General features: G+C 39.2%; 1 protein-coding gene across 4 annotated transcripts in view; it reads left to right on the forward strand.

Moving 5' to 3' along the window:
- Window positions 1-3445: 3445 nt before the first annotated feature.
- The window catches only part of PAK2 (p21 (RAC1) activated kinase 2), a 39402-nt gene continuing 25660 nt past the window's right edge, over window positions 3446-17187 (forward strand). The window contains exons 1-2 of one of the 4 annotated variants that reach the window (XM_070944862.1): window positions 3446-3574; window positions 15647-15854. In XM_070944862.1, the coding sequence (XP_070800963.1) occupies window positions 15668-15854 (187 nt within the window). In that variant the 5' untranslated portion in view covers window positions 3446-3574; window positions 15647-15667. Of the gene's footprint in view, window positions 3575-4216; window positions 4262-15646; window positions 15855-17187 lie in introns of those variants that run through there. The other 3 variants (XM_070944864.1, XM_070944865.1, XM_070944863.1) reach the window with 3 other exon arrangements.

Consider the following 17187-nt stretch of genomic DNA (forward strand, 5'->3'; position numbering starts at 1 on the left):
GTTTTCAATCTAAATTCATGTAATTTAATTGCTTTTCACATGTATTAATCTGTCTAAAATGAGTCCCCTCTAAAACATTATTTTTAAAAAACCTTGTCATGTGATATTTTTCATCACTGGATGACAAATTGCTTGAACATTGAGTCTTTTGTTCTCTCTACAACATGCTATGTGATAACTGAGGCAAAGCTACAGCTATTGCACTACTTCAAGATCTATTTGAACAATGTTCTGTATTCGCTTGGAGTGTTTTTTTGTCACCAAATTAACTACTTATAAGAAGTTAATAAGAGGCATTTAATGAAACATCAGCTGTAAATCTGTTTATATTATCTATGGATCCAAAATCTTTTAGGATTTTATTAGCTGAAGTCTGCTGGAAATGAATATAACAATTTGGTCTTACTAGAAAATGAATCTTCCTCTAATTGTAAATATACAATTATAAATAATTCTTCTGTACAACACTTAGGCTGCATTCACAGGCACTCTGCCAATATATCAATATTGTATGTTCTTATGCTTCTTTTTTAGAGTTGGCATGCACAATAATTAGGGAAAGGTATATGTACAACCTCAGTTTCATAGAGAATTCAGTTTCAGTTTATGTCCTCATAAATCAGCAGGTCTGGTGATAAAGTCTAATGAACCATTCTTGAAAAGAACATTTTTTCTTACATTTGTTTTATACTGACACAAGAACTATTCATTATTAATCACTGCAGACATATTTCTAATAAAACCACATAGTTTTAAAGAAATGGGCTAAACCCATTTGACTCAAAAGTTTTGCTTGTGGTGATGTGATTAAGAATGATTTACTTAGCACTAGGCAAACTATCTCCCCACAACTTACCATGTTACTTTGGTAAATGACAGCATGCACATTTCTTTACCTCATAATATCCATCCCACTCAGAGGTATGGGGGAATAACAAAGATAGTGGTTGTACTCAGAGTCACAGATCTAGCATTTCACAATATTGGGTCCTTAAAAAAGATGAGGTTAGGTACACTAATGAACTGGGGATTTTGCTGTAATGCTCAAAACATTAATCTATGTATTTTAAACTGCAGCTAAGAGAAAAAGTAGACAAAAAGTACCAGACCAGGGACATCAGGTCTAGAAGCTGCTTGACATCTAAACTGTTATTTCAAAAACCTAAAATTGTTCTATGTAATGCAAGAGGAAATAGCCTGGTGGCAGGTGCTACTTGGTTTAAATTCTCAAAAGCAGAAAGAGGCAGAAATAACCCTATAACTGTTAGCAATACTGAATGTTTTGTTTCATAACAATCAAATTTTTGGATTGGCTACAGTATTGGGGATGGACATGTTATTTTTATGGTCAATCCAATAAAAGTTAACATGGAGGATGAGATTTTAGGTGACTGGTTTTTTTTTCTAAATATTTCTTTTGTCCTTGTTTTGGCTTGGTGTGCTGGTTATTTCTCTTTTCATTTGATGATTCATTTTCAGGTTTTTATCTTTGCTTTATTATTCATTTCAGTTTGCATACCCACTAATGGTGATAGCGAACCTATGGCATGTATGCCGGAAGTAGCACACAGAGCCATCTCTCTCTGGGCATGCCAGCTGTTGCCTGTTGCTCTCCCGGGTTCTGGTGTGCATCTTCATGTGTGTGGGAGCGCCGGAAACCAGAAGAGCAGCTCCCCGGCGTGCATGCGTGCTGGCCAGCTGGTCTTTGCGCATGCATGCATGCATGCCAGAAACTGGAAGACCAGGTGACTGACACGCATGCTGGAAACCAGAAGCTCAGCTTCCCGGCGCACATGAACTGCTCTTCTGGTTTCCGGCGCTCCTGCACGTGTGCACCAGTGACCACTCGTTCACCGAAAAGGTTCGCCAACAGAGTTAGCGTATATTTAGAAATTAATACACTGATATTTATACAGGTAGTCCTCAACTTACAACCATTTATTTAGTGATTGTTCAAAGTTACAATGGTACTGAAAAGTGACTTTTGACTTTTCACACTTACCATTGCAGTATTCACATGGTCACATGACCAGAATTCGGGGGGTGGGGTGGGGAATCATTGGCAACAGGCATGTATTTATAACCGCTGCACTGTGGTGGGGGGGAAGGGGGAATCCTTGTGATCCAACCTTCCCAGCTGGCTTCCGATTAAGCAGTCAATGGGGGAAGCCAGATTCATTTAATGACCTGATTCACTTAACTGCAGTGATTCACTTAATAACTATGGCAAAAAGATAAAATGGGACAAAACTCATTTAACAACTGACTTGCTTAGCAACAGAAATTTTGGACTCAATTGTGATCGTAAGTTAAGGAGTTACCTGTATTCATTTTGTAGCAATATTTTCTAGCTAGTAGCTATAAAAAACCTGTGATTATTTATTGTCAGTGACAACCATACTGCTAAACCTGATGCTTACTATTCTAATCATAATTTGGGTTAAATCAGCATATCACCAACTATATACAACAAAATGAAATTTACTAAGAATTAGGTGATTCAATCAGAAGCCTTCTAGAATAATTCCAGTGAAGGGACGAAGAACAGGAGGAAAAAAGTCATAATTTAGTTAGCTGGGAAAAATAAGTGGGCTTTTAACTGTTTCTGTTTGAGATGCTACATTTCAGTAGCAATACTACGTTTTTTAAAAAATAAATTGCCACTACCAAATCATTTAAAAAAATAGGCATATATTTTTTGAAAATAATTGGGTAATACATCAATGTCTTTTAGATTACTTGTTAACGTTCTGTTTTGTAAAATGCATTTTGTTTTTCATTTTTATATTGATACTTTTAAATTTCTGTATTTTTTAAATTTCTTACAACTTGGCTGGCTCTGGAAAGAAAAGCATTATAGAACGACCGGTAGAAACAAACACATACCAATAAAAGCACACACAAAAACATCACTTGTTTTACTTGAGCAATAATTAAACCCAGAAATATTTTTATAATCCATAATAAAGCTAAGTTCAAAACGACAAACAAGTAATTCAGAAATTAAAACTGCATACAGACAGTAGATTTAACACAGCGAACAGAAGAATCTTTGCATTCTTGATCATAGGATCTCAGGATCTCGACGTTCCCCGTGTTATTTGTGCAGTTTACCCAATAATTTTCCTTCACGCCAATAACAGTCTTTACAGATACCTTGTTGTGGGAAATGCAGTACACCGCTGTCCCTCCACATGCAACAATAGGACCGCTAAGTCTCAGTAACTGTGCTGCATCACGCCTCTCCCTCCCTCCCTCCCTCCCTCCTTTCTGTCTGTCTGTCTGTCTGTCTGTGGCGTTGAGCTCAGCGCCCGAAGCCGCCTAGCCGGCTCCGCCTCTTCCTTTCCCGGGCTGTGACCACGCGCGGCGATTCCGCTTACTCCCTTGGCCGCCCGGTGGGCCCTCCCCGCCATTGTAGGAGGCCGCGCCCTGCCCCAAGCGGTCAGGCCGGTAGCGAGAAGCTTGGCTCCCGTCCGGTGAGTCTGAGCGGCGTGGTGGCTGCGGGTTCTTCCTGGAGGAGCGGAGACCTGGCTGGCGCGCAGGAAGGGCAGGGGGATCGCAGCTTCCTCTTCGGGTAGGGGAAAAAAAAACACACACACACACATACACACACTAAGCAACATTCAGGCCCGGAGGCTGGGTTTCGCGGAGTCTCTCCCTCTACTCGCGCCAGGGAGGAAGTTGGGTTGTGGGCCCGCTGAAGGGGGAGGGGGCTGTCGCTGCTTTTCCCTGGAGGGCGGGCAGGTGGGCGAGAAAGCGGCGGGGGGGGGGGGAAGAGGTTGGGGGGGGGGTCTGCATGAGTTACTCAGCCGGCCCCCCTCGCGGCTGCTCCCTCCTCTCGAAAACTGAAAGGCTCGGGCTGGTGTACTTTTCCTACTTCTTGCGCATTTTACCAACAGACCGTGTAGTAGGCGAATAGTTAGTTCCTACTTATAAGGAGCTGCTCATAAAACTTGCGTGTCTCTTTTTCTCATTCTTTAAATCCCTGGAAGCAAACGGAAAACCTTCGTTGCCTTTGGAGGCTGCTCCTCTGGTTAAGGGCTTTGGGGGCAAAGATGGTCCCGAACCAGGCCGGTTGGGCGGCTTAGGTTCTTTCTCTCCCTTGTCCCCGGAAGCAGGTGGCGCTGAGTAGTTGTAGCTCGCGGGCAAAATGAGCGCTATTGTAATGGTACTGTAAGGAAGAGCCGCCGCTTCGTGTCGCTTACCTGCCCTTTTGCGATGGGGGAATAGGTCGGCTTCCTTATCTGGAGGCCGAATGCAGGTAAAGCTGCAAAGTTTCTTGTTTCTTCCTGCTCTGCTCTTTGTTGTCAGATTTTTGAGGAAGTGTAAGAACCCCTGGCAAGTTGGAGGTATCGGGAAGAATGGTCCTCTCCATATCTGTTCCTGTGGAACAATGGAAATCTCTTGATTTTCTCATAGATGATCTCTGAAACAAAATGTGGATGATCTTTGAAACAAAATGTAGAATTATTTGATCCAGTAGAGTACAGGTAGTTCTAAGTTCTTAAGAATTGGAAGGCAGTGACCTTCAGTCTTTTTTCCCCCCCACACCTGATCTTAGAATATTTCTGAACATACTTAAAATGGGAGTGTCATAGTTGTACTCATTCTTTCAGGGTTTACCTTGGGTATGGTGTTTTTAGATCCTGATCACCCTAGAGGAGGGTGTGTTGGAATGAGAAAAAGACTTCATCTATCTTCTTCCTCTTTTTTTGGTTAGCTGACAGGGAGAGCAAGATGTTGAAATAAATTTAAGGATGATATGTCATTATTTGTTCAAAGAGAGGAGCAAATATTTGCATGTGTAATTCCATCCTGATATCTTAAAATATTTATTTAAAGCTTAGTTGATAATATGTTAATTTAGCTGTTATTTAACCTTTAGTATTTAATTTTTAGAATACTGTTAAAAATTAAACAATGAACACTTTACTGAAAATTCGTTTTTAGTTGCAAACAATTTTACTTAAAATTACAAATACAATATATTATAGAAGTCTTTTGTCCTTTGTAAGCTAGCTAAATAAGGTAGATAATTATTTGCATATCAATAGAACATTTTGACTGACAGATGATAGACCAGAACTCAGTCTTTCCTAGCCCTGCGGTACAATAATAACCTGTTTTACTACTGCAGCTTTTTGACTTGGAAAGTTCCTGCAGCAAATGCTATAGAAATGGATTCCTATATGGGCTGGACTATGTGGTCTCCTATGTTTCCTCTAGTTACTTTTGATTCCTGAATGTTATGATTTGATATTGTACAGAGGTGTTTTGCCAAATGATTGCTTATACATTATATAGAATCACTATTTAAATCATAATTGGCTAGGCTCATATAACATGCATTCTACTGCATGAGTGAGTGATGAGTGGTGTATTAATTAAATAATTGCACTTTTAATGTTTTGTGATCATTAGATTTATGCAGTATATTTATGCAGTCTTTGGGTGTTAAGTGAATTTCCTTGTATGGGTATACTGTGCATACACATACAATGACAATAAAATTATTATTATTATACTACTGCAACGCTCTCTACATGGGGCTCCCCCTGGGGTGCACCCGGAGGCTCCAGCTGGTCCAGAACGCGGCCCGCGCGGGGGATCATGGGGGCGACGAGGCGCTCCCACGTGACACCTCTCCTGCGCGAGCTGCACTGGCTCCCGGTGGTCTTCCGGGTGCGCTTCAAGGTGTTGGTGACCACCTTTAAAGCGCTCCATGGCTTAGGGCCGGGGTATTTACGAGACCGCCTTCTGCCACCAATAGCCTCCCACCGGCCAGTACGCTCACACAGAGTGGGCCTCCTCAGGGTGCCGTCCGCCAGGCAATGTCGGCTGGCGACCCCCAGGGGGAGAGCCTTCTCTGTGGTGGCGCCTACCCTCTGGAACACCCTCCCCCCAGAATTACGCATAATAACAGACCTCCGGATTTTTCGTCGGGCCCTAAAAACCTATTTATTCCAACAAGCTGGGCTGGCTTGACCAAATTTTTTAATTTTTAAATTGATTTTAAATTGGAAATGGTTTTAATTCGGCCAAAACATTTAATTATTTTAAATAGTTTTTTTTTTAGATTCACCATGTTTGTATATATGTCTTGTTTTTACCTTGGCTGTGCACCGCCCTGAGTCCTATTTTGGAGAAGGGCGGTATAAAAATTTAATTAAATAAATAATAAATAAATAATAAATATTATTATTACTATATTACACCATAACGTGGTTTATTTGGTTTTGAGGATGAGGTGGTTAGATAGTATCATTGATACAGTGGGCAGACTCCAGGAGACAGTGGAATGGGAGGGAGCTACGGCGTGCTGTGGTCCATGGGGTCTCAAACAGTCAGATACGACTTAGCAACTGAACAACAAGCATGTTATTTAAATCCAGCCATTACAAATTATTCAATAAACCATAGTCAGACAAACATAATATATGAATTGGACCTGTGAGCATGTATGCATAAATGTTAGAGAGGACATACAGTATGTATGAAAGGACTAAATGGCAGAATTTTAGAGTATTGAAGCACAACTGAAAACCAGTTTGCATGGCTACTATTTTAAAAAATGGGTCAACTTTGTTTTGCTATGCACTTATATTTTTCATATCTGTATCTATCACAAAGGTGTTTTTCAGTTGCCTTTTGAAAAGCGCCTTTATGACAATCACAACCTGGATAATTGTGATTCTCCGTAGACATATCTGTATCTGTTACATGATGTCATCATTGTTGTATGATGTGGCTCAGACCTAGACCTAGAAAGACAAAACGATTCTTTAGATTCTGTGCAACTACTCAGCATGAAAATCTATGTGAATAAAGATATATGTGGATTAGAAGAAAAATGAATTTAATTTCTGACTGCATTACTTTTGGTTTTTTATATCTGAATATTTGTAGAAGTATAAAACTGAAAACCACAGTTATATATTTGCATGGTTAGCCAATATAATAACAATGTAAGTAATAATGTTGACCACAAATTTTTGAAAACTTTATTTTGTGTAAAATTTTAATGTATAATTGAATGCAATTTGTTCCCTTGGAATGTATTATTCAGCTCTAAGTAGGGTACTCAAATTCTAAATAATCCTTATAGGATTACTTATTGTGGCTTTGTTCATGTTTGTATTGCTTCTGTATTTATACCTTAATGTTATGCCTACAACACTATATAAGCATTTATAGCTTGTAGATCTCAGGAAAAGTAGTTGCTTTTCAAACATTGATGAATAGTTGTATCTTTGCAAATAACTTTAGTATTTATATGCCACTCAGAGTTGATTTGAATAGTGAGATGGACAACATATAAATTTAATGAATTAACTTCCTTTCATCATCTTTAGTGTGTTATTTATTGCCATAAGCCAGCAATTTTGGGTAACATAAGATTTGTATTCTCTTCAGAGGGTTTTGTAGCTAGGTCAAAAAGAGCTGAATGACTCTGATGAATATATTAAGTATTTTGTAGAGGAAAACATTACCTTCAAATTGTCCCAAATATTTGTTGCAAAAGAAAGAATGAAACTAATCATGATACTGAAGATTTTTGAGGGTTAAGGTGCTGATCTAGAAATCATGAGAATAACTGAATTATAATAAACTGAAAAAATTAATTATAACATTTTGGAATATTTTATAATATTCTATCCCAGTACAATAAATGGGGCCTAACTGACATTACTTAACTTACCAGTTGCCATTTTTCCAGAGATGAGTATAGTTATAGCATGTAAGTCCAAATCAATTTGACAGTTTATGGTGGCTATTTTTTTTTTTAAAATCCAGTAGCCAAATAACAGTGGAAGATAAAGGGAAAATTAGAGTTAAACAAATGGAATAGTTTTCTATTTGCTATTTAAAATATTTTTTTAAAAAAATCTACTTTGGAATAAGTATACAAGCTACATTATATACAATTAATTGTTGCAAATTGGGCTTCTCTATATTGTCATGCATACATATTTACTTTTGTTTGCAATTAAATGGAACATAATTCAAATGGTTTTAATCAATTGTCATAAGTATTTAAAAGTAAAGGAAACCATGGCTGTGAGAAAAATCAAGAAAGTTATTTCACAGCTGTACTTCCTCCTAAAAATAGCTAATAATATTTAGCCCTGTGTGGATAATTTATTTGCTTTTAACTACTAGCATACTATACAGTAATGTTGAACTGATTAAAATGTAAGGTACTTAATGTTGATTATTAATTAACTGATTAATGATGGATTCCATGTTTGCAAATTAGCCTCCTTGCTAAAATTTACTTCTCAAACCTCCCTCCCCCCCATTTTCAGATTTGTGGAGAGAGATGAAATTTTTTTGTCACCCAACATGCATGTTCCCAGCCACGATTGAACAAGATGCCTTCTTGTTTCCTTCTTCCTTCTCATACTATAAACAAGTGTCCTTTTTGTGGTCCATTTGGCATTACATTTTTGCATTTTTTTGCTGAAATATATATTAAGTAAGGTGTCTTTAAACAGGAAACCCAAAACTAAGTTATATATTGATTAGTTGAGGGGTCCTTGGTGCTCTCTGAACTTGCTTGTTTTTTTGCACATGTTTCATTACCCAAACCAGCACAGATGATGTTATCTAGTTTGGGTAATGAAACATCTGCAAGAAAACAAGCAAGCTCAGAGAGCACCAAGGAGCTCTCATCAACCCTGAGCTACAAATATTCTCCTTTATATTGATTACCATATTTTTCGGTGTTTCAGGCGCACCGGAGTATAAGACACACCTTAATTTTGGGGGAGGAAATCAAGAAAACAAGAATTCTACCTCTGCCTACCAGCATTTTGGAATGGTCTGGGGGGAATCTGCCTGGCAGCTTCGGGGAACAAAGCAGGTGCCATGATTTGCGGCAGGTCACCCCTCTGGCCGCCCAGCAGGCAGCTTAGGGCAGGCAATGGCCACAATGACTTCACTCCCCTGCAATGTAGGAGCTGCTGCCTAAGCCCTCTGCGCCCAGGAGCTGAGTGAGCCGAACGAGAGCTCCTAAAGAAAAACGCCCCTCCTTTCCAGCCACCGCTGCCCGGATTCCCCAACGCAATAATCAGAGCCGAGTTTTAGGCGGCGGATGGCCAGTTCCTCTGCAATGTGCAGCGGGGAACTGGGAACCATTTTGGATTTGGGGAGGGGATTGCAGCGCTTCCGCTTGAAAGTGCTTTTCTTCCCGTTGGGAAGTATAAGACGCACCCAGATTTTCACCCCCTTTTTGGGGGTAAAAAAAAAGTGCGTCTTATACACCGAAAAATACGGTAGTTTATAAAAATGATGAATCCAGAGCCATCTGGGAACCTAACCTTATATTTCCCTTAGGAGCAATGGTTCAGTATTTGCTAATTCAGTGTTTGAGGTGTTTTTATAGTATAAAACTATCATGAATATTGGGAATTGTTGGAAATTAAGGAATCTGTTTGGAACAGAAGACAAAACCAGTCGGATAGAGCTAAACTATACCCCTGAAACCTCCATCAGTGATTTGTAGTTCAGCAATGTGTGGAGAGCCGTGAGTTCTCATCGTTGCAGTAGGTCACTTTTTTACATTCTAAATTGCACCTGGATGATGATAGAATGTCCAAGGTGTAATTACTAACAACTAGTTCTGTTAGAAGCCAAGCCATAATTTTTTGCAGTGTTTAGATTTCCCAAATAGCTAGTCTCAGAACTCTAAATAAAGGAGATAATTGCTTCATCTAAAATACATTTTTGTCATTCATTTCTGACCTGTACCTAGAGGGGAAAGACCCAGAACATATTTGGTGATTTGCTTACAATACCCTTTGTTGGCTCTGAGTCAGGAGAGGAGCATTTATTGGAGTTTCAAATGCCAGGAGGAAATAGTTGATATGCTGCTTCACCAATTAGAACTTGCCATAATTCTGTAACCTTTAATTTACACATTGAGTATAATGAGCAAAGTTTGATCAATGGGAAAAAACACGAGGATTTAATTTCAGATGGATTATTTACATCATTTTCTTTGATCCAAATAGTTAAGATAAAGTAGATTTTGTGAATAATATTAGAAACCTTTGTAAAGTTAAATTCTCTTGTGGTGGTACCTTGCTAAGAAAAAACAGTTGGAGTTTTTTTGAACCACTGAGAAAAAACAGCTTCCTTTATATAGCTGATGTTTTATAGTGTAAGTAGTTCCTTGCCTCACTCAAGTTTGAAAGCTTTACCTTGGCACTCTTCCTGAAGAATGTTCTTGATTTTTTGGCAGTAACAATGTATGTGTGAGGGTGTGGAATTACTATCCTTTTCCATTGCTCTGCTGGGTTGTTTTTTTTGCTATGTGGAGGCAATGTTTCCCTTTGTTTGAAACACTTGTATAACAAGCCATCAGCTTTATGATAGTGTACCTAGGTTAAGTACTAATTATCTACTGTCTGGAGCCATTATAACTAGCTCATATTTATCTTCGGTCTTCTAAAAATATTGTCTTTTCAAACATGAGCAAGAAAATCCTTGGTTTTAGATTTAACTGTAATTTTATCAAAATAAAAGACCCAATTCCAAGGCACGTAATAAGAATACTATTCAGTAGGAAAACTAAGTTAATTAATTATCAGATCATTTATTTCCTACTTGGGAATATTAGTAAAGAATTTATGGTATTTTTGAAGGGTTCTGAACTTTTTTTATTGTTTACTACATTAAATGTTGAACTTATTTTAAACTTTCCTTAAAATGAGTGGTAGTGGGATTAGGGATGTCCATTGTATTGGCTCCAAAGCTGAAAAAGGGGCTTGCTTGCTTAGGGCCCATAGTAACCCAGCTGGCTTTCATGCCTAAGGTGGAACTAGAACTCATGGTCTCCAGCTTTCTTGATATGAGGATGGGTGCATATGCCATATGGTTTAGTGTGGGTGTCTGCAACCTGTGACTCTGGAGCCACATGCGGCTCTTTGATTCCCCTGCTGTGGCTCCCTATCCGCTGAACCCACCACTGGCTGGCCCCACCCCTTGCCCTCCCCTCCCAGTCACTCCTTGCCTGGCCTGAGAAGGTAAGGGTGACGGCGGGGGATGGACACTTGCTTCATATTCCAGAGCGGGAGCAAAGCACCCATGTACTTGCCATATCTTTCAGGTGCTTCTTCCAGCCCTTGTTGGTGCTGTGCACACCTCGGTCGCTCGGGGAGATGCGCGACTTGCTCTCCGCCCCGAGACACTGGCCTAGCCTGGTTGCAGCCGATGCTCTGCATTGTAATGGGCTCCAGGAGGAGGAGGGGACATTGTCTCCCTCACTGTGAAGCACGCTAAATTTAACTGTGCTGCGCAAGGTGCTGTGAGAGCAGTGGGTAGGCTATGGAGGTGGCAACAGCAGCAGCATCGGCCAAGCCAGTGTCTCAGAGCAGAGAGCAAGTCACGTGTCTCCCTGAGCGACCAAGGTTTGCGCAGCACCAACAAGGGCTGGAAGAAGCGCCTGCAAGATATGGCAAGTACAGGGGCGCTTTGATTGTGCTCTGGAATATGGAGCGAGTCTCCATTGCCTGCCGTCGCCCTTACCTTCTCAGGCCAGGCAAGGAGTGACTGGGAGGGTGAGGGGTCGGGCCAGCCAGTGGTGGGTTCAGCTGACAGGTAGCCACAGTAGGGGGACGAAAAAGGTTCATTTATCTGGGAACCTGAAATGACTCCTGATTTAAATATGGTAAAAAGCACCCAAAGAAGAAGAAAGAACAACATCAGCAAAAAAAACCCCAACCCACCAACCCTCGCCTGTTTTTGGAAATGGTTTAAGAGAAAACACACACACACACACACACACACACAAGACACAGAGAGAGAAACAGAGAGAGAGAGGGGGGAGAGAGAGAAATACCTGTTTCCTACAGAAAACACCAGGAGCCACAAAACCTGGGTAAGCATGGCTGGGTGGGGGGGGTGTCATGTGTCTGGGTGGGAGTGAGTGACATCAAGTTGGCCATGCCCACCCAGGTTTTGTGGCTCCTGGTGATTTCTTTTCTGTGGGAAATGGGTCCAAATGACTCTGAATGTTTAAGGTTGCAGACTCCTGGTTTAGTGCCTTCATTAGTAACATTTGCCTTTTCCTAGATTGCATGGTAGTTGTATGATCTCAGGAAATACTCATTTGTATTAAGGAAATACCAACAGAGACTAATTCTAAAGCACCTTGTCTGATCCAGTCTACTACACCTTTTCCTCCGAACTCTAGCCTTTCTTGAAAAACCAGAAAAATGGATTTTCTTTAACAGGACTGATATATGTGTCTATACCCCCCTGAAGCACTTTGGCTCTAAAGTACAGAAATGTAAGTAAGATGTATTCTTATAATGATTTGAAAGAAGTATTTATTCCTTACATTTCTGTCTTGGTTTTTCACCAGTAGCTGAAGGCTGTGTAGATAGCATTTCCTTCACCAATTTTCTAGGAAAATTTTGAAATACAGAAGTGTAAAGAGCTTGTATATTTATTTAATTTATATGCCACCCATTTCACCAATAAGGCAATTCTAAGCGATTTACAAACAGTGCATATCTGAAGTAATTCCAGTAACAATTAAGCATGGTTATTCCTATGGTTGGCTATGGTAAAGACATTATTTAGGAAATTGTGGCTTTTCTTTTTTTTTTCATTACTATCTGATATAAGGATAGGATAAGTTAGATGTGCAATTTTACAGTTTCCTCTGCTAAATCAGGAAAAGAAAACCTTTTATAATATATTGGCTAATTAAGTTTATTCATCTCATCCACTCCTCCAAGGTGTCCATTTATTTAGAAAATTAATTGGCTGTTTATCTTAAGTAATTCTGGATATCTATCACACAGTACATTTTAAAATGTACTTTAATTAAAAACCAATATAAGAAAACATAGAATACAGTTAAACACAACAAAATGCTACAATTAAGGTTTCCATAAAGAACTCACAATACCAAACACATATATCAGGCTGCACTCTTATGCTAGCTCTAATGCTCGAAGGAAGAGTTAATGACTTTCCTGAAGGTGTATATGGTAATAGAAAATATATTAAATTTCATTTTAGATATGTTTATATAAACTTGATCATTTTTAAGTAGGATTTGTTATGTCACCATATTTGGCTCACATTTAATATGCAACATGAACAACACTTCAAGCTGGATTTAATTAAAACATGTTTGACTTTAATATTTTCATAAATTTGTATAAATTGTATGTGTTGTGTTGAGCTATTTATATCTTTGAAGATTAAACTATTTTTTACACTAAAATTAATATGCCCAATGTTAGGTGAATGTGTTATTTATAATCGGAAATCATATTGCTTATTGGGCTTTGAAAGGACCAATTCAAATGAGTCAGCTTTTCTTTATGAGGAATAAAAATGATTTCATTTTGATTGTATGTTGATTTTTTATTTAAAATATGTTTTAATTTTTAAAAATATCTAACTTATAAAAATTCCACTACAGATAAATAACACTAGTTTTCTAAGTTTGTGTTAGTATGTGGGGAAACTTGGCCAGAGAAACCAACAGAAGGAAAGCAGCTGTGGGGAACAAGAGGATTTCTACAAGTCATGAATCAAACAAATAAGGTAGAACAAGCAGGGTAGTGGGCATTGTCATCTTGAATAATTTTCCTCAAAGCAAGCAAGCTCCCCCTATTCCAATTTGATTTGTATACTTCTTCCCTTACTATCATGCACATTTGAAGCTACAGTAATAAATGGTTACTAGTCTTTCTGTGAAATGTAAAATTTCTTCTGGAGTCTGGAAACTAAAAAATTACCTGGATTCTCCTCCTCTGGAATGCTAACTTTAGTTGGAATTTCCCTGATGGAAATGCACTGGAGGCTGGAGACTTTGTTGTCCTTACAACAGAGTTGTAACTGGTACAAGGAGACACAGTTACAGCTGACTCAGAGAATCACTGTGCTTAGTTTAAGATTTTCATAAAGTTAATGCTTATTGATAATGACATAATTTAATAACAGAGGGGAATTATGTAGTTATGCCCTTGACATAATTTACAAGGCTGAGTATAGTCTGTATATCTGAAAAAGGCTGCTTTCCCCTGAAAAATTCTGGAATATTGCTGAGTGTAGACTTAAGATATTGATTTGTGGCATGCCTGGTCTTAATGAGGCAGCTCCTGATTGTGTAGGGCCTTCTTCCTGAAACTGTACCTGCTTCTTGCTGAAATTTCATGCAGTCTTCTCATAATATTGTGGAAGGCAGGCACATGAAAGAAGTCTCTAACCGCACCTGTGTAAAAGAAGGACCCTCCTACTTACATACCAATACAGATGGGGCCTTCTTTTGCACATCTGCTTTTTTCAAGGTAAGCATGTGAAAAAAGGCCCTGGCTGCACCACTCCTACAAAAGACGGACCCTTCTTGCTGGGTCTTTCTGTTGTAAAGAAAGACCTGGCTAGCACACAGAAACCTTGGACAGGGTGTGAATGGAGGCCCTGTCTGGAATGCAAGCGAAATATCGGCACCAACAGAAGGAAAGCAATGTGAAGAAGCCCCAGCTGAAACAGTAGTGCACCAGGTAGCAGTGGGCAGGGCTGGGTGATGGGGGTACCTGATATCAGTAAGTAGGGGAGCAGCAAGGAAGCTGTTATAAATGTGGGTGGGCCGAGTGGACCTGAATTTCATTCATATGACTGCAGGTGGGCTGTAACTGCTGAAACTTTGAGGATTGGTCGTAAATCCCTTGCTTCCAATGTCACAATTTTGAACAGTTGCTGAAGAAATAGGCATTTAGCAAGGACAACCCGTACCTATTATATTTTGTATAAGTTTAATGAAATTACAATATTAACTTTCTGATATTGGAAATGCAAAGTGAAAGTTGTATCAAGTTGAAATTGCTGAACAGTCACTTGAACTGTAAAAAGTTTTTAAATTTTGTGCTTTTCTTCTTAAAGAATTGTTACCACTTTGTATTTTTTTAAAAAAGTCTCACCAGCCTTAATAACAAAGGAACATCTTTTCAGATTGAAACCAAAATGCCTTTTACTCTTAAGTACTTCAAACTCTATTAATTGACTTTGATCTTGTTCATTTGCAGATTGGTGAGGGATGAGATTGCTAAATGGACTTAACTTTTTTTTTTAATTGAAAAGCCTCCTTTCCAGATACGTTAAAAGCAATGGTATTGGGGGTGGGTGGGGGGCGCGAGAATTGTTAGTTTACTTGATTAGATTTCAGCAAGGTGGGCTTTTCATTTGATATATATATAGAACTTTCCTGGAATTGATCTCTTGCTCCTGATGTAAATATTTTGCAGTATTTGTTTATTCATTTATTTGGAGAGCTTTTGTGATGCTTCAATCATTAGTCATTGCATTTCTGATTTTGAAAAATCTAGCTATCTTTCTTGAGTTCCACTTGCTTACCTGGAAAATGTAAGAATGTTTTCTTTTGTTTTTACATGTAATATTTCTGTTAATTGCTGTTTTGCGGAATTATCCATTTTCTAGTTATAATATTGGACAGTAAAAATGTATATAGCCAAACTGAATTATTTATCATGGCATTGGAATGTATGATTCAATAGTAATAAATATTAAGTCTGTTCAGTAATTTTTTAAAATTAATATGGGATAGGAATAAACATTCGAATGCACTAAGGAATCTGGTGACAAAGTTTTTGCTGTTTAATTTCAGAGCAGTGTCTAGTCATTAATTATGTCTGACAACGGAGAGCTCGAAGACAAGCCACCAGCTCCACCTGTTCGGATGAGCAGTACTATCTTCAGTTCAGGAGGAAAAGATCCTTTATCTGCTAATCATAGCTTGAAACCTCTGCCTTCGGTACCAGAAGAAAGAAAGCCTAGGAACAAAATCATCTCCATTTTCTCTAGCACTGAAAAAGGTAAAATGTTGCAATTGTTTGATTGTATAATAATATTCCATTTGAATTTCATTGCATCATTGTACTTCTGGGAGACACAAATACAACAAATAAACTACTGTAGTGCATTCTGGATCTTTTTAAAATTACTTATGATACATATATTCACGGAGGTGAATGTATGGGTTCATAATACACTGTTTAAGTATTTAACAGGAAAACAGTCGTTTTATGAAGTTTAAAAATAGATTTAAATTAGCAGGGCAGATAAACAGAGTGAGAATTCATTTATCTTTGCTTTGCTAGCTAATGTGAAGTGTGGTGGCTCAGTGGCTTAATGACGATGGAGACAGTCTATACTCCAGTTTGAGTACTCCTAGCACTGCATGACAGTGAACGTCCGTTACTTATCTCAGCTTCTGACAACTAGCAATTCAAAAGCAAGTTACATACAAGTAAATAAATTGGTACCACTTCAGTAGGAAAAAACGGTGCTTTGAGTGGCAACTCAAATAAAACTGATGCCTAACCTGCCCAAATGTGAGGTGATACTGGTGGTGTGCATTCTGGATAGTGCATGAACTAAAAGGATTAGCAATCAGCAGCAGCCAAACAACTACTTTATATTAACGCTGTAGCCTCCTGACTAATGTAACAACTCCATACGTTAAATAAATTATGCTGATTAATGCTTCCTCAAAACAAAGGGAAGAATTTCCTTTTCCAAATATTAAAAAGTAAAAAAGGGAAAGTTGCCATTACAGGTAGTCCTTGAGTTATGACTCTAGTGAGACTTGCCTATTACAGTTGCAAGTTGTGATGGTCATTAAGCGAGGCACGCACATGATCACTTCGGTAAATGACCCCCACCTCTGCTCACCCTGATGATGATGTTAAGTAGAGCATGGGGAGCCTTGTGTAGGGGAGGTCCTGGATGCCTAGTGCAGGCTTGAGGCTCCTGTGAATGGCTGTGTGGGAAGCAACTCCAAGCCTGCAAATTGCAATAGATTTGGGTGCACTGCAGCCAGCCTGAAGCTCCCCTGAGGAGCTGGGTGGGAAGCAGGCCCAAGGCCTATGTGAAGCTGGCAGAACGGGATTGGTTGGAGAAATCAGTTGTGGGGGCTGCTGCAGTTTCCCTGTAATCTATTATAAGCGTGAATGATTGCAGGGGCATTGCAGCAGCCATAACTTTAAAACTAGGTCGTAAGTAGCTTTTGGAGAGGGGGTGTCTGTCATAACTTTGAATGGTCACTAAGCAGGGGTGAAATGCTCCTGGTTCGGACTGGCTCGGGTGAGTAGGTAGCGATGATGGCCGGTGGTTCGGAGAACCGGTAGCAATGGCAGCTGGAGGCTC

The sequence above is a fragment of the Pituophis catenifer genome, unplaced genomic scaffold (genome assembly GCF_029215685.1).
Source record: "Pituophis catenifer annectens isolate HBS135680 unplaced genomic scaffold, rPitCat1.0.hap2 SCAF_6, whole genome shotgun sequence".
NCBI lineage: Eukaryota > Metazoa > Chordata > Lepidosauria > Squamata > Colubridae > Pituophis > Pituophis catenifer.